Source organism: Sebastes umbrosus, chromosome 15, assembly GCF_015220745.1.
Source record: "Sebastes umbrosus isolate fSebUmb1 chromosome 15, fSebUmb1.pri, whole genome shotgun sequence".
NCBI classification, from domain to species: domain Eukaryota; kingdom Metazoa; phylum Chordata; class Actinopteri; order Perciformes; family Sebastidae; genus Sebastes; species Sebastes umbrosus.
In genome coordinates this window covers 29,607,538-29,625,618 of record NC_051283.1, presented here as the reverse complement: position 1 = coordinate 29,625,618, position 18,081 = coordinate 29,607,538, and the positions used below count along the sequence as shown (strand labels likewise).

The 18,081-nt window shown below is 41.3% G+C and overlaps 1 protein-coding gene across 1 annotated transcript in view; it reads right to left on the bottom strand.

Annotated features, from left to right (window-relative positions):
- The window catches only part of LOC119503370 (ectonucleotide pyrophosphatase/phosphodiesterase family member 2), a 47,027-nt gene extending 28,946 nt beyond the window's left edge, over positions 1–18,081 (bottom strand). Inside the window, exons 1-12 of the mRNA XM_037795118.1 lie at positions 17,790–18,081; positions 14,443–14,551; positions 11,471–11,620; positions 9,111–9,236; positions 8,961–9,021; positions 8,693–8,790; positions 7,646–7,725; positions 7,412–7,531; positions 6,130–6,185; positions 3,281–3,346; positions 1,652–1,724; positions 1,252–1,360 (exon numbers count right to left, since the gene is read on the bottom strand). Coding sequence (XP_037651046.1) covers positions 1,252–1,360; positions 1,652–1,724; positions 3,281–3,346; positions 6,130–6,185; positions 7,412–7,531; positions 7,646–7,725; positions 8,693–8,790; positions 8,961–9,021; positions 9,111–9,236; positions 11,471–11,620; positions 14,443–14,551; positions 17,790–17,807 — 1,066 coding nt within the window. The 5' untranslated portion in view covers positions 17,808–18,081. The remainder of the gene's footprint in view (positions 1–1,251; positions 1,361–1,651; positions 1,725–3,280; positions 3,347–6,129; positions 6,186–7,411; positions 7,532–7,645; positions 7,726–8,692; positions 8,791–8,960; positions 9,022–9,110; positions 9,237–11,470; positions 11,621–14,442; positions 14,552–17,789) is intronic.

The following is an 18,081-nucleotide window of genomic DNA, read 5'->3' as shown; positions in this document are numbered from 1 at the left end:
CAGCCATGCTTTCTGTTATTATTATTATTATTAGTAGTAGTAGTAGTAGTAGTAGTAGTAGTAATAAAAGGTTCAGTTCACCTAAAAGTTACACAAGTTACATCTTCTTTTCTGTTCATGAAGATTTTGACATATCTGCCTCTGAAACTTGTAAAACCACTGGAGGTGAACGGGACTTTGTGCTCCTCAAAGCATTGAAGAACTTCATGTGTTCAATGTGTTTTTTCCATAGACTGTATATATATATAAGTGGACGTCACTCATTAGTTTGTGGACTACAGTTTGGAAGCCTTGTAAGACGAAAAATACAGACAACTCCCAGACCAGACAACGCCGTGTTAGCAACCTGTCAACCACAAGGTAGCCCTGCCCTAAAGCATCCCCTGCTTTATGGTCTATTTGACTCTAAATGGGACCATAATTTACTAAATGAACATCATGCTGTATTGAAGAAGACTTGAAACTAGTGATTGAGACCATAAACTCATGTTTACAATGTTTACTGAGGTAATAGATCAAGTGAGAAGTAGGATCATTTTCTCATAGACTTCTATACAACCAGAGGAGTCGCCCCCTGCTGGCTGTTAGAGAGGATGCAGGTTTGAGGCACTTCAACATTGGCTTCATTTCTCAGACCCGGAGGTTCCAGTAAATACTAGAAAAGGGGACTCAATATAGTGCAGATCTCCGCCAGGTGTGTCTGCAACGACCACTGCTGTAATGTTTGATTGAATGAATACAAACCACAATTGTCCCCCGTCAGGCGTTGCAGACGTGTTTTTCCCTCACACATAGAGAAATCCATGCAGCTGTCTGCACTAAACTGCAGTTTCACTGTGTGACGCTTCATGTTCTCTGTCAGAAACTGTCAGTCCTGCTGTGTGTTTGGTTCTGTTAGCTGTTAAGCCGCCCACACATGATCAGCGGTGAAACCCCTCTGCGCTGGATGTGCCATTGTTTTCCTATAGGGGAGAGCGGTGGTGCCTGACTATAGGCGGAAGTTACAATTGGTGTGGCGCACCACTCGAAAATTGCCATGGAACGCAGCGCCCAAATTCAAATTATTTTGACCTTGACTGCCGCTGACATTTCAAAGTGCAACCAGCTGCAATTGAAACAGTGACGTTATGATATATTTGTTCTTTTTGGGGGTTTGTATTTGTATCCCTTGTCATCTTCTTACTTATTAACTCACCTTTACATAAACTGGCTAGCTTTAACTTAAGGTTACAGATCATACGGCGGTCGTACCGTGGTCTCCTACGATGATGACGTTGACGCAGCGATGCAGGTTCATCTGCTTCAGACCGTTCATCAGCTGACCGATGATGTTATCCATCTCCCTCAGAGGGTTATCCAGCTGTAGACAGGGAAAAAAGAAATAACTGAAGATAACTTTACATTTTTAAATTAGATTATTTTATAAACATGCCAGATTTTAAAAACGACACCATTAATTCATTGGTTGATGCAACTTTTATGTGAAAGTTCTTATGTTGTTCTGTTATTTGTGTTTTTATGTGTGAAACTTTTATGCCGCTGTCTTGGCCAGGACTCCCTCGGAAAAGAAATTTTAAATCTCGATGGGGCTATCCTGGAAAAATAAAGGTTAAATAAAGCAGCTTTTTCGACCCTCGGTTGTCACACTCACCTCACTGCTGAGCGGTCCCAGTCGGTGTCCGAAGGTATCGGGTTGCTCCGAGTGGACGGCGTAAACGTACGGCCTGAGGAAACACAACACTGGCAAATTAATCATGACTTTTAATAAAAATCATCATCCAGGTGTGAGAGAATTGTGAGGTCACCATGATGAGTAAACAAGATAAAAACCCTTCGCTGAGCATCTAACCCACCTGCCGCCTCACTACACTACGAAAACACTCATCAGCTGGTGATCTTCACTGACCCAGAATCTGCTCAACACTAAAAACAACCTTTATCCTCAAGAGACTCTTACCAGCTCTCAGATACTGCTGACTAAATATAAAACACACAGCACTTCTTATATAAACATGACTTAGAGTAACAAGACGAACATCTTTGACATACAATACAAGTTATATATGCATATATAAATACAGTATATGCTAGGGCTGTCAAAAGTCAAACGCAATAATAACACATTAACGAAAATTTGTTTCAACGCCACTGATTTCTTAATGCATTAACACAATCGATCTTGCAGAGGATGTAGCGGGCTCAGTTTTAAAGTTAGAGTGAAGATACTGGTGTCATATGAAACTAAAAAACCTAATGAATCCATTGGTACCAGTCATGTCTTACTAGCTTCTCAGGAAGGAGGCTAAATAACGCTCCAAACTTACAATAAATTTTGTCGAGGAAAAACTGTCATGTCCATTTTCAAAGGGGTCCCTTGACCTCTGACCTCCAGATATGTGAATGTAAATGGGTTCTATGGGTACCCACGAGTCTCCCCTTTACAGACATGCCCACTTTATGATGATAAAGTTAATACGTTACAATAAATAACTTGATAAAACTTTTAGGGCTGAACAATTTTGAAAAAAATATCTAACTGAGATTATTACGGCTGATATTGCAACTGCGATATGATTAGCGATATTAGAGGGAATGGTAATTTTTATATCATTCATTGAAAAACATATTAAAATGATTATGGTGTGATTTTTGCAGGTATCTGTACAATGATTTTTTCTTAAGTCTCGTAAGATGTGTAGGTCAGGACATCTCTGCAGCACCACAATATTCAATTTAAAATGGTACACATTTCACCTTTAACAAATATCGTGCGTCTTGAGATTTGAAAATTGCAGTAAGCTATATTTTGATTAATTGTGCAGCCCTAATAACTTTAGACAGGAGTCGGTGGTCAGTATCAGTGTTGGTAACTAGAGAGGTTTTAAAGTTAAACTATTAGGAATAAACATAAGATGTATCATTATTGCACAAACGCTCCATGATAACCATCAATTAACTCCTTGTTTAACTTAAACACAGTTTTGTAATGTGTTGAACACAGAAAGGAACTTAAACAATAGAAAAGTGGTCAAAATTATAATACTATACCTTGCTCACAGCAGACATTTCGACTATGTCAAACACAAGTATAACTAACATTAGTAACAGCTGCATTCAACTGAGCCAACATTAATGCTATTAGTTCCACCTGTGGTTTCTCTGCTACTGCAAGTCAAAGTTTGTTCCAAGAGAAAGACTTACTACAGATTTACTCCAGTCAAAAAAACATTTTCTTAATAAGTGAATTCATGTTTCTAAAGAAATGAACAGAAAGACGTACCTCTCGTCATCAGGCAGATGCAGCCAGCTCAGGATGGTTAAAATCCTCCTCTCCAGAGGAATCACCCTGGAAACAAAACCATTAACAAGCAGTCAAGTTGGAGAAAGAAGAAGTAATACACACTTCATGGTATATATTTTAATACTTGACTGACTGGGTTAAAAGAACCACTTGTCCTTACAAACAAAAAGGGGAAAAGGGGAGCTGATCCGTCTGTAATATAAGCCTTATTACAATCAATATCGATAATATTAAAGGTACATTGTGCAGGATTTGGCTGCATCTAGTGGTGTGGTTGCAGACTGCAACCAACTGAGTAGCCCTCCGCTCACTCCTCCCTTTCCAAGACTGACGTAACTTGAGTGCAAAACAGTGGTAACGTCATAGAGCGCTACAGAATGAGTCCTAAAACCCAGAAATGATTTAGCATTTTAGCACTTCCGGTTCTCTCGTCTGGAAGTCAATGGGTTTTAGTCAGATGCCTGAAATAAGGTCTGTGGTTAACACACGCTGAAGAGATTTTAACGTTTTGTTCTATGACATAAAATACTTCAATAAATACCTCACGAGTGAATTTTGAAGATTTTAAAAACAAGTGGCTAAATGAGACTACTAAACGTCATCACGCCGACTCGTCCTCCTACACAGCCTCGTTGTGTATACTCGCATTAATGCGACCGTGGTGTAGTTTGTTTATAGCGTAATGTTAGATTTTTACTTTTAGAGATTGCATTCACACTTCAAAAATCCTAAAGTGGTGTTCATTAGTGGAGATTATCTTGCTGAACAAAACGTTAGCTTATTTTCTGCAATAATCCAAAACCCAATGGAACAATCCCGTTGGCTTTTTGTCGAGGGAACCAGGGCGACGCTAACTTCATTGTTGGCCTACAAAAATATGTTATCCCTGTATTACTCTATTCACCTCCCTCAGAGACCATCCTTACCATAACAACACTACTTTAGGAGCAACGGAAGTCAGACGGCGGCTGGCGGTACCACGGTTTAGCAGTCTGCGGCTCATTCTAAGCTAACGAAAACACAACGATTCTTAGTTTCAGGTGATTATACGTTAGCATTTCTGCTAATAGATCCCCGAAATGTTACACACTGTTCTTTTAATATATAAAATCCAGCCTTGTGACTTTTTTCTCAGTGCCTCAACAAGCCGGTGTTTGAGTCGTCAATGGCCTCCGTTGTGACTGAGAGTGTTGGAGTGGGTCATTGTCCTGTGTCTGTGTGTGATCGGGTCCCATTGTGTAAGTCCGTCTCAGGATGTTTCCCTCGTGATCATTATGTCATCGGGCGTGCAAATGTTCTCTGAAACTAATCTGTCTGTGCTGGGAAATAAAGACAAAAGTGTCTTTAAATGTTTGATAAGCGAAGACAAACTCTGAATCTTAGAGCAAGTTTATTTCCACTCCTGCGTGTTTACTTTACATTATGAAATAAATTGAGGAAATGGGAATATAAAATCAGTTTAAACTTAAAAAAACGAGTCTCCAGTCTGTGAATTTGTGGCTAAATTGTTCTACAAATAGTCAGTGGTCATGATGTTAAATCCAGCGGCACATGTCCACCACGTCCGGCGAGGACACTAGGGGACGCACTGCTCCACTAAACTGGCCGTTCAATCGGTGACGTAACCGATCGTTGAATGCATCTGATTGGTTCCTGGTTCTCTGCTCGTCGTTGCTCTGCTAAACTTTCTGTTATTCTGTCTAAACAATCCACCAAAATCTACATCTGAAAACATTTTAAGTGAGCAACAGGCGATGATGTCACTGCTGAATCTGGTCTCATTTTAGAACTAGATCACCTAGTTTGGCAGCTTGGTCCAAGTTTTGCAAGCCGGACACGTTCGGACTGTTCCCGCCTTTTAATTTTTTGAAAGAGCAACAGCCAATGAGGAAACTCCAACACTCGGCTGACCAATCGTGTAACTTCATCACTTTGGGTTTGTAGGGCTGCTGGCCCTCCAGACAAAAATTCTTAGTATTTTTGAAACAATAATCAGCTCAGCCATATTGTATACTTAAATTTGATTTCTTTTTTTTCATTATCTGGATTTTATGTGTGTGCAAATAAAATAAATAAATACATTTGAAAATTTGAATATGAAAATGCTCAAGTGGACTGTACTCTAGATCTTTAAATGTGTTCTCTTCAGTGTAAACATATCTGTTATAGAAACTCACGAAATGAAGTTAAAGAAGGCATTTAGCTCCTTTAAATTTCCTTTGAATTCTCCCAACATTTCAAGTGTCAAGCTTATTACCATAACCTTAGTTAAATATTAAAGTATGCAAATGCCGGACACTATGGCAGCATACATATCCCACAATGCAATGGGGTAGTAACGACAACGTTACGTTGACGGAGAGCTCTGTAACGTCAATAACGTTTTAATTTAACTGTATTTATAAGATTTCACTTTGCTAGGAGTAATATAAATATTTTAAATTAGTTCAGACTTTGATTCTCACAAACCGTCGTTTTGGTCATATGAGGTTGGTACAGGTTACCATGGTTACACGTCTCCAACCGGCAAGGAGGCTCTCAGGAAGTGACGACGTAAATTACTGCTCGGTGCGTCCGAAAAGATACACACTACTACTACTAATGCACTTCCGATGAAATAGATCTATGTACTATAAATTATATATTGTAAATTCAGCTTTTAGAATATATTCTTGACCAATACACTGGCATAAACAAACTTACAATAACCCGTATTCTTTGCCTCCTAAAGAACCAATATCCTCTTTTGAGGTTTTGTAGGTTACCAGTGCAGCGCTGCTTTCAGTGTCTGAAGCTATTGAGAAATATTCCAGTACTAACTTAAGTACCAAGGCCAGAAGAACGTGGCTGCTTTCACTCCTTGTTCCTTTGCTGTGATCCAGATCTGTAAAACAGAAAAAAAGAGAAATCTCGTGTCACTCTTACACTGTGTTATGTGTAAAGGTTAAACAGTGCAATGCTTCACCTATAAGATTGTATTGCTGTGTGTCAATCCCATAATAGTAAACAGTGTGTGCTGTCGATATTATGTTATTTGTACATTTAATTTAATTTGGGATGGGATGGGCGGATCTTTTTTATCCATAACTGCGTCAATATGGCACCATGATAACAAACATTAAGAATAAGAAGGCAATAACTAAAATTCCTAAAACTAATTATATTAACCAATTCATTTTGAGAAATTGCTTATGGACCAATGATAATTTATTTTGCATTTCTATGTTTTTTATTATATTTATTTATTATATTTATTTATTTATTTATTATTATTAATAATAATATTATTGTTGTTGATGTTATTATTATTATTATTATTATTATTACTTTGTATATGTACCCCTGGTATGAGCAGCTCTGTGTTTACATACTGTTAACACAACGGTCTGTAATACAGAAATTACAGACCGCAGAACGCCGTGATTGACTAATCAGAATCGAGTATTCAACACAGCCGTGTAATAAATGACAATAACAAAGTAAAAGGATAACAGTCAGAGCTTTTGACGGTCGGAATTTAGCACAACATGGAAGTGAAAGCAGCGCTCTGTTTTTTTTAATGTGAAATTGCTAAATATTTTGTCCCTAAAATCTATAAATAATTGTGATCTCAATATTTATGATTATCATTTTGGCCATAATCTGGCAGCCCTACTCCAGCACTGCATCCAGCTCTCTTTAAACATCCATGCATATATCAGACATATGAGCACGAGGGTCCAAGTTCAAGGCGCAATGTTATAACGAAGTAGTATGCCCTGTCGTCGGCCAAGAAATAGCTCCGATTCATAGTTAACTGATCCTGAAACAAGATCTACTTTTTCTGTGCTTGCTTCCAGGCTTTGTGCTAAGCTAGGCTAAATGTGTCTACTAAAAGCAGAGATAAAATGTGATATCTGTCTTTCCATCGAATTCAACGAAAGATGTCAAACAAGCATTTTCCAAAATGCAAGATTTCTCAGGATATGAAACTAGTTAGTTTTGTGATTTACAAAAGTTTCAGTTGTGTCAACCATGATAAGTGAGTGACGGGTGCTAACTGATTGCTAACCAATTCAAGTTTGGAGTGATTCCCATCCAATCACAAGCTGGTATGTAGAGTTTACTCACAGGCTGCCCGCCCCACCAGCGGTGGTTCAGTTTCTCTCTGGTGCGCAGGCCGAAGGTGGCGTTGAACACCGGGTCGTGCATGGTGTTCCCCACAATCCCATGAGACTCTGGGTACAGACCCTGCGGAGAGATCACACAGAGCAATGTCACTAACTTTAATATATGAAATATCAGTCCTGCAGCGGCGTCACTGGCTGTTATTGAATCAATTAGACATTACCCAGGGTCACTTACTGTGGCTAGAGTGTATAAATTTGGGAAGGTCTTTGATGGGTAGACTGGTCGCATGTAGGGTGCTGACGTACCACACTCTCCTGAGAGGAAACAAACATTTTCAGTATTAAACTTTATAAAACATATTTTAATAAGCACTAAATCAAAAGGGGCAATTGATGACTGAGCAGAGTGGAATCGAGAATAGAAAAGGCCTGGCTTGTATTGGAAACATCTATGAGTGTCATCATCCTTGTGACCTGGACCCAACAGATATCAGAAAGAGTTTGCTGCATTTTGCATGTTGTGTCTCGGTGTTCCTTCTGATTCCTCTTGTCCTTGGTTAGAGGGAACAGATGGGTGACGCAGGAAAAGTAAAATAGATTGGAGGTGACTTGATTTCATTTGCCCTCAAAAAGATGACTGTGGTCCCAGAAAAAAAAGTTAAAGTTGTCAATAAAGTGTGCTAAATGGAGGGTGCATGCAGTTGAAAGCCAGATCAGTTCAGAGCCAACAATCCTCTTCTGACTGGTGGATGAGGGCCACTGATAAACACCTCAGTATTCAAAGAGCTGAGTGTGTTCGATTGATCCGTAAAGTCTTGTTTCAGTGTCTCTCAAACTCAAAGTTTAGGACTTGGGACTAAAGTCTTGACTTAGATCTTGACTTGGGACTTGACAGTCTTGACTTGGGTCTTGACTTGGATCTTGACTTAGAACTTGTCCATCTTGACTTGGGACATGACGTTTGACTTGATTTGGGACCTATCAGTCTTGACTTGGGACTTTGGACTTGACTTGGAACTTGTTCATCTTGACTTGGGACATGACTTTGGACCTGATTTGTGACTTTTCAGTCTTGCCCTGGGTCTTGATTTGGGACTTGACTTGGGACTAGTCAGTCTTGATTTGGGACCTGACATTGGGCTTTCTCAGTCTTGACTTTGGACTTGACATGGGACTTGAGTTCATGGTAAAGTGGACTGTGCAACATGGACGAGAGCTTCTCTAAGATCACTACAACCACATATAGGAGATGAAGTATTCAGGTAAGGTAAAGCGAACGTACTGAGTTTGTGTATGTTGGGGGTGACGGAGTTTCCTTTCTTCAGGTAGGAGGCTCTGAACCCGTCAACAGACAGCATGATGAGGGGAGGACGGATGAAGCTGAGCAGAAGGATGCAAAGACAAAATTCACAAAAGCTCTTAAACTTTTCTCTGAATCCAATCGGAGAACTCCTAAATCTCTTATTTTGTTAGTAAATTGCAAATTACAGCATGTTTTGTATTAGCACAAAAACACTTGTTTAACTGGTTGACGTCAGTTTCCGACTCACCCTGCAGGACATTCAGGACTCTTGATCTCCTCACAGTCTCCCTTCGCCCATGTAGCCTCACCTCACGTGGAAACAACAGCACAGAGTAAAGAGTAATGTTGTATAATGACTGTTATACAACGTTATATAGAGACCAATCATGATAAGTACCTTTGCACAGTGACTTGTAGTTGGAGCAGCAGTCTCCTCTCTGCAGGCAGTCCTCTGAACAGTGGCAGGCGTAGTCGCCATTCCTCTCCTCGCCACAGCGATCCTGCGTACACTCAAAACCTCCCGCTGAGATGCAGGAGTGGAGCAAAGTTCATTATATACATCACTTTATTACAGCTTTAATCAATCAAACTGAGGCTTTAACTGTGGATTAAAGTCAGTTTTATTACAAGCAGAGAAGACGTAAAAGCACAAGTAGCTCATTTGTAGAGATTTTCTTCTGTTGTTTTGGAAAACGTCCCACTGTTGTTCGCTTAATGTTTTCAAGATGAAACTGCGGTTGCACTCCCAGCCAAGCTTTTAAATTAGCATCAGATGAAAATTGGCATTTTGGCTAACAAGACAAGTTGCCTTTTGTTCATGTTATATCAGCTACAGCAGAAAGCACTTATCATGTTGTGTTCACTGAGCTTTCTACTGGAGCTATTGTAGTACTGCTATTTCTTTAACGCATTAACGCAAACGATCTTTCGGAGGTTGTAGCGAGCTCGTTTCTAAAGCTAGAGTGAAGATACTGGTATCATATTAAACTATAAAACCTGATGATCCATTGGTACCAACCATGTCATACTAGCTTGTCGAGAAGGAGAGTAAATAACACTCCAAACTTACGCTTTCAAAGGGGTCCCTTGACCTCTGACCTCCAGATATGTGAACTTTACAGACATGCACACTTTATGATAATCACAGGCATACATCGCGTGTTGTTGCCTGTTTGGCTGCAGTTTGCCATGTTATGATTGGAGCATATCGTTTTATGCTAAATGCAGTACCTGTGAGGGTTTCTGGACAATATCTGTCTTTATTTTGTGTTGTTCATTGATTTACAATAATAAATATATACATACATTTACATAAAGCAGCATATTTTTCCACTCCCATGTTGATAAGAGTATTTAATACTTGACAAATCTGCCGTTAAGGTACATTTTGAACAGATAAAAAACGTGCGATTAGTCAGCGATTCATTTTACGATTAACTATGGACAATCATGTGATTAATCTTGATTGAATATTTTAATTGATTGACAGCCCTAGTTTTACAAAGTTTACAAAGAATGATCCCACTCATTTCCACACAGTGAGGCATACAGGTTATTAATTAAACATTGATATCGGTCGATGCCCAAAGCCCAGGTATCGCTATCGATAAGGGACTGAAAAATTTGCATCGGTGCATCCCTACCTGATATACAGCACCGAATATGGATTAATCCGCCACTGAAAATAGTCCCCAACAAATGCACTATTTACTGACCATTGTTTCAGTAACGTTTGCTGAAAACTATTTTAGGAAATTAAAGAGGAAGAGAGAAAAAATAAACTATATACTGTATTTGCAACCCGGCCTCACAGGAAGGCGTATAAATACCACGACATTTCATTTGTCATGAGTACATATTTTAGTGTTTTCACGTGTCATTTGTACGACACGCAAACGTCCACAGTGAGGTTTAGACAACAAAACTACTAACTTAGGTTTAGGTAAGAAAATCACTTAGTTAAGGTAAGGGAAAACGTCATAGTCATCACAAACGTCAACAAAAAACGTCACTAACTTACAAAACAAAACACCGGTCAACAACGATCTCGAACATGTGTCTTCCACCATAAGTAGTCTTTCTTGCTTTTTATACTATGTCATACTATGTCATTACTATATCATTTATACGCAAATGCGTTTACAATGCAGTCAGTAAAAGGCTTATTGAAAGAGGCTGGGACACTGGTCTTCAGCTATGGGCTATGACACACTTCGCATGTGTTGTACCCCAATAATATGACGCAATGATGACGCGTGACATCTCCTTCTTTCACCCTCCTTGAGTCAGTACAGGAAACACGGTATACAAAAGATGTACGTATTGCACGCTTAACACCTTGCACATTATCGTGGCATTTATACGCCTTTATTGTGCGAACGAGCTGATATTTGTGAGGTGTTTTTAAAGATTTAAAGATTTAAATAGGAACCGATGGACTTCGGTCTGCGCGCCACAGAAAGGGAAGGGAAATCAGAAAGTATTGAGAGACTAAACACGTTATTGGTTTTGATCTTTTCACGGTCTTTGTTGCTGATAACAAAAATATAAAAGAACACCAGCCTGATCCTTTAAAATACAACTACAACAAAAACGTAATCACTTGTTTCTATGCCAAAGGCCTGACTTAGCCTCCAAATCAGTTCTTGTGACATCCTGTTAAACTGCCAAACAGGACAGAAAACGCTGCCTCCTTATCACATAATATCACTTTAAATAAGGTAAAACGAGGTGAGGTGATTGTGACAACAGACTGACCTGTTTTCAGGCAGTGGTCAGTGAAGTCCGTGCAGCAGCTGTAGTAGGTTTTACACAGATTGTCACATCTGCATCCTGGAGGTTGGGCCTCCTCCAGCTCAAAGCACCTCCCCTTGCAGGAGCCTGCTGAGCTGACCCACTCTGAGACGACTGCAGGGAAGACACAGGCTGAGTTAGACACAACTGCTGACAACATACTGTGAAATAAAAATCTGTTCTTTTTTCTTACTTAAGATGCATACTTTGACTTTATTTGAATAGAACCATACACTCCTGTATGTACAGCACACAAAGTATTCATGCAGGTTAAAGGCTGTTAATAAACAACACATTTTGCAAATAACTACAAGCTGTTTTTCAAAGAACTCTGTAGGCAGCCTTTGGTTTCACTTCAAACAACAAAACAAACACAGAGCAAAACAATAGTCTTTCTGTTCTGTCAAAGTTTCATTATACCTGTAATAGAGTATGTGGGGACTGTTTTGAAAACTCACTGGTATCTGAACTTTGAGTCATGGCTGCATAACAGTCTTTATTTAAAGGTGATGAAACACCAAGCCGGCGGTCGGCCGTTGGACAGTTTGGGGCCGTCGGTGAGCGCCTGTCGCTCTAGTCTTTGAGGTGTGTCCCGCACCATCGGCTCTAGTCTGACCGTGTTGGAGGTTTTTTGCGGCCGATTCAGCATGTTGGAGCTCGTTGGTGAGAGAAATCACTCTGATTGGCTGTTCAGCTTAAATGAATCAATGCACGAGAAGAGAAACGGAAGTGAGGAAAGCAAGCCAACGAGTAATGTCAAGAGGAAAAAAGCACGGAAGGTACACGAATATTTTCACAGCGACCTGGCCATCTGGAATGAAGCTAAGTGGTGAGGGAGTGGTGTGAAAATGGTCGGCAAATGCAGCTTTGTTTCATGTAGTATCATAACAACGGCTTGTATATCCGCCGCCCTCGATCTTCCTGTTTCCCTTTTTGAATAAAGAATGCAGACTACCGCCGCTTGCTGGTGTGGAGAGTTATTTCCTCTCACGCAGAACATACATCCTACCTGGCCGTCGGCTGTAGTTTTTGCGGTGTGTTCGAGTGCAACTAGTCGGCCAAGACAAAGGCAGCGTGAGGTGACGCAACGGTCGGCCTTCATCGCCGCTAGTTCTTTGATGTCGGGTTGGTATTGTGGCAGCTGCCAATTCTCTGGTGCTTGCTGTTGTTTCCCTTTTCCCTGGTGTTTTTTTGGTTGAGTTGCTGAGTGATTAGAGGGTTATTCAGTTCACCTGTTGCGCAGGGTGTGGGGACTGGCTCTTAAATGATAGTTGAGAGCAGCTTGGTGCATTCCCCTCTTGGCCAATCAGGGTGTAACGACGCCCTTTCTGTAGGGCTTAAAAGAGGAGGGAAACTGCACACCCAGTGTCATTCTGATCTCTCCTTCACTCAATGCAACATGTGTTATCAGCTTTACCAGAAACTCTGGTCTGTTTTGGGCCCTTTTGGGATTCTGTGATCTTTGTGTTTTGTTTGTTGAGAGTGTTGACTCTCCTAGTTGGGGAAACAAGTTAAGTGCCAACCAATTAGGTTACCTGCACTGGGACGATTAGGTGCTATTTGTGCAACAGCTGGCTTGCCTTACAATAGCCTAACGCCTGCAGGCTGTATTTTTGTATTCTATTCATTTGTTGATTTTCAATGAAACCCTTTATACCCATTTCTTTTAGTGTATTTTATTTGGGAAAACTTTAAAGGAGGGTAAAAGGAAAAACACAAACCAATATTTCAGTTTCCTTAATTGTTTGTTAATATAGAGGCATTTGTTCATTATTGAAGAGGCATTTGTTCATTATTATTATTAAGAAGGCATTTTATTTTATATTATTATGTGGATGGGAACTGTTTTTCAGTCTTCTGACTGAACAACTAAAGTCTGGGGAACTCAGTACCGCCACAGTATGTCTGGGGCTCAAAGCTACGAAGAGGAACTTTCATTTTGTGTTGATTTTGGCGGTATCTCTGGATAGAAGCGGTAGTGTTTCCAAGCACCAGAAACCACCCTTTAGAAAACCTCTCATTTTACTGCAGCAGGGTCTGACAGTCTTCTCCACTCAGTCCTGGTTCTGGTTCTCCCGTGCCTCCCTTCCCTCCAGCGGTCCCAGCAATACGGCTTGGGCCTCCAGCAGCGTGGTGTCGGCTCCCAGCGCAAACAGCAAGGCGAAGCTGTACTCCTGTCCAAAGAAGGGGCACTCCAACTCCCGCCGGAGCTCCGATAGCAGGTCGAAGGCGGCAGTGAAGCCGGATCAGGGTCTGTCCGTGGTGGGCTGGTCGCTGCCAGAGGCCCCGCTGGAGTCTGAGTTGAAGGAGTTTCTGGTGCCGCAAATCGTTTCGTTTTCTTCTGATGTCGCGGGGAATCGGACCCGATGACGAGCATAAAGACTAATTATATAGAAATAGCCAATATTCTCACTGATGGTCTTGTTTGTGTAGGTCATATAGAGGCTGTTTTATAACCAGTTAAAAGTTCCTCACAGTAACTTTAATACATGAAACAACTGAATTGATCCGTTTTTTGCACGTCCCTGTTTGCGTTTTGGTCGTCTCCTGGATGGGATTTTGTTTTTCATCGACATAACTTATTAATTCAACGGTTTTCTGCAGCATACTATTAATGTCAGAGCATCCATGAATGCACCAAAATGGTCCCTGTTTGCATGTATTGTGCCACATGATGATACGGTAATAAATTATCGCTATGCTGGTTTTAAAGTCTCTACAGGTTATAGCTTAGTTAGTGTTGCATGAAACCAATAGCTGCCCGGAAGGAAATCTGTCTAAAAGCGTGCTGTCTACTTTTGCAAATGGTCGTACAGTAATGTTAAGTATTCTCATTTTTTAGGGCTTCAACATGTAAAGCACCAGTTTGTTGGTTTCAAGCATGTTTTTTATTTCACTACATGAGGAGATGTTTGTATAAAAGCGTCCGTTCTCACCTTTAGTGTGAGGTGGTGATGGGTTGTCTCCTCCATCTGCAGGTCTACTCGCTTGAAAAACATAAGCTCTGCTGACATCAGTACCCCACAGACAGATCACAACCACTACCTGCAGAAAGAAAACAGAGAAACGTACATTAAATGATTCTTTATTGACTCCAATAAACAAAATCAGACTCTGGGGCGCGTACAGCCTCTGTGTTAATGAAGAGGTTTACTAAAATAGCGTCTGGAAGGATGGTCGCTGTGCTACCTTGTTGCCCTAACTAGGAGCTTGTTCTCCTCTGACACACATTCACGCTCACATCTCACCAGAGGGGTCAGAGGTCAACGGGTAGCCAGGAGCGGTAACCCTGGAAACGTCGAGTGTTGTGTGATTCCACTCCTTGTATAGCTCAAAGCCCGGCACTAACTCACTACAGATAAAGGTTCACACAATGTGCTTCACAGAGCTGATTGAGATGTTCACTCACAGCAGACATCGGTGGGCTGGGATCACGCTAAACTACTCTACAGCGCCAAAAAATAAACGTGCACAGAACAGAACTTTCCTGGTATTAAAGACATAATGAGGAGAAGAAATGTTGCTCACAAAAAGAAAATAATAACATTTTGTTTCACAACAAAACAGCTGATAAGAAAGTTGATAACCGGATAAAGACATGAGTTCTTTATTTAACCACAACCGCTGACTTTCTTTAGCAGGAATCTAAACTTTTCTTCAGAGTTTAGGATGTAATCGAATAGAAAAGACAGACGAGTCCTGCTGCAGGTGTTCTGTTCTCACACTGATTCAGGTTGAATTCACACAGTCAGACTGTAACTTACGATCATCTGTCCAAGTTCAATGTGATGTCTTCCAATTTGATTTTTTTAAAACCCCAAAAATTTTCCATTTACAACTATAAAAAACAGATAAAAGCTGGAAATATTCACATTTAAGAAACTGTAAGCTGAAGATTTTTACATTAAATGATTCATTAATTGGCAAAACAGTTAGCGATTAAGTTTCTGACCAATGGCTAATCAATTAATCGGCTAACGGTTTCAGCCAGGACATGTTCATGTTCCCTTTCTCTGGGAGCTTCCCAACGGCATTCTGGGACATCAGTTACTTTGAGTAGAAGTAGATGAAGCCGTTTGAGAGAAAGAAACAACCAACAGAAATATGTTTGCAGCGGTATTCAGCCCTAAGATTCACAGACTCACAGAGAGAGACACATACCGCTCAGATGATACTGTTCTCTAAATGCTGGCCCACACTAAAAGATTTTTCAAATCTTAAAAGATTTTGAAAATGCCGATGATGCGATGTGTCCCGATGTTTTTTCGGCTAATCCAGCATTCTAATACACGGATATTTTCACAGCGACATGGCCGTCTGGAATGAAGCTAAGCGATGAGTGAGAGCGGTGTGAAAATGGTCGACAGACGCTGCTTTGTTTCATGAACGTATCATAACAATGGCTTGTATATCCGCCGTCCTCACTCTTCCTGTTTCCCTTTTTGAATAATTAATACAGACTACCGCCGTCTGCTGGTGTGGAGAGTTATTTCCTCTCACGCAGGCACTGACTGTACGTGCTAACTGGCCATCGGCTGTAGTCTTTGCGGTGTGTTCGAGTGCAACTTTTTTGGCCAAGACAAAGGTGACGTGAGGCCTGTGTCCGGGCCTTAAAAACCAAAACTTGAGAACCAGAACCACTGAATTAAGCAGCCGATGCATTTGTACTCTAACGCATACGAATGGGTATGAGATAAATCTGAAGGGTCACATGATGAAAAGCTAAATTTTCTGCACAAAATTCTGTTTATTTTTATGACTTTTCGCTAAAACAAATTCCACTTTATTGTGAAACACTGGATATCTTTAACTTTGCTGCAGTGCTCGATACATCTCAGTGACACGGATCCTAACTTGAGCACAACTTGATGAGATGTGAAGCACTTTCAGCTTGAATTTGACCGTCGCAGACTGAGTTTAAAGTCGGCTATAATGGCTGTAAGTAGGGATGCACCGATACCAGTATTGGGTATCGGGTCCGATACTGTGCTCATGTACTCGTACTCGTACTCGTACTCGCAAAACAGCTCAGATACAACGGCACCGATACCACTTTACAGCAGCGAGACGTTAACCTCTCGTCACCATCTTTCGGGTCCTCACGCTCCATCTCCCCGACGGTGCGGGAGAGACGTTCCGTTGGTGCGCCAGAACCCGCTGGTCCGGGATCCCACCTCAGCCAGCGCGCGTCGACCATCACTTTCATTGCACCATGGGGTTTTGCTTGCACCCTCTGACTCGCGCGTGCATTAGACTCCTTGATCCGTGTTTCAAGACGGGTCGGATGGGTTGCAGACAACGCCGCGGACCCAGTCCCAGAACCCAGAACAGTCGACAGTCGCACCGGGAGCAGGGAGCCCCGTCACGGTGCAGCGAGGGAGTGCTGTAAAGCTGCGGCCGCGAGCCACCTTCAACCCGAGCCTTTCCAAGCTGACCTAGAGCCGGTCGCGGCGCACCGCCTCTTATGCAGGACTCCCCAGCCTGCCGTGTGTCGCTCACACCCTCCAGCTGGCTGTTAACGAGGGTCTTTTGGCACAGAGAAGTACTCGTATCGGTACTCGGTATCGGCGAGTACCCAAATGTAAATACTTGTACTCGTACTTGGTCTGAAAAATTGTGGTATCGGTGCATCCCTAACTGTAAGACCCTGCATGTTCTCCCATTGTAAAATGTTGAATATTATAATGGTAATAATAATAATAATAATAATAATAATACCTGTAGTAATACTTTTAAGTGGACATTTTGCATATTGACGTGCCTTCTCATGTATCCTCTAAATTATTCTATGATGATGATGATGATGATGATAATGATGGTATCTGTTATGTCCCACGCCTTGGACAGTACATAGTGCAACCTTCAGCATTTCCTTAGTTTGCCACCCCCAGGTAAACAAATCTGTGTGTCACTGTTGACATTGAGCACTTCCTGGCAATCCCTCATCATCACCACCATCATCATCATCATCACCACCATCATCATCATCACAGACCCAAATAACATCAGCCAGTCACAGCAGCTGCTTCCATAATTCATATTCCTGCTCAGTTATGTAATTCCCTCTCTCTCTCTTCAGGTAAAGCTTTCACATTTCAAGGCTTGCATTGATGTAAGGCAAAGTGCAGCTCACTGGTCGATTCTGCAAGAGAGCAGAGAGAGGGGGAGGAGGAGGAGGAGGTGGAGGAAAAGCTGGGGAAACACTTCCAAATGAAAATCTAAAAACAAAACGACATCAGGGGAATCAAAAAACAACATCAGAACCATCACAGTCTTACCGTACCAAATTTCCCAATAGCATGTTCCAAATAGTGAATCCACCTTTAGCATTCCTTCTTAAAAAACACAAAAGAAAGCTCAGAAATTGTGTCCAACAGTCCAGTAGAAGCTCCTCTGTGCGCCTCTGTGGATCGATGGAGCAGAGCGCAGGGGTCCAACTCTCTCTCTCTCTCTCTCTCTTTCTCTCTTTCTCTCTCTCTCTCTCTCTCTCTCTCTCTATCTCCTGTTGTTTGCCTTTGCTTTGCCTCTGCCTCTCTCGGTCTTGGGCCAATAAGCATGAAGTAATGGTGACAGCT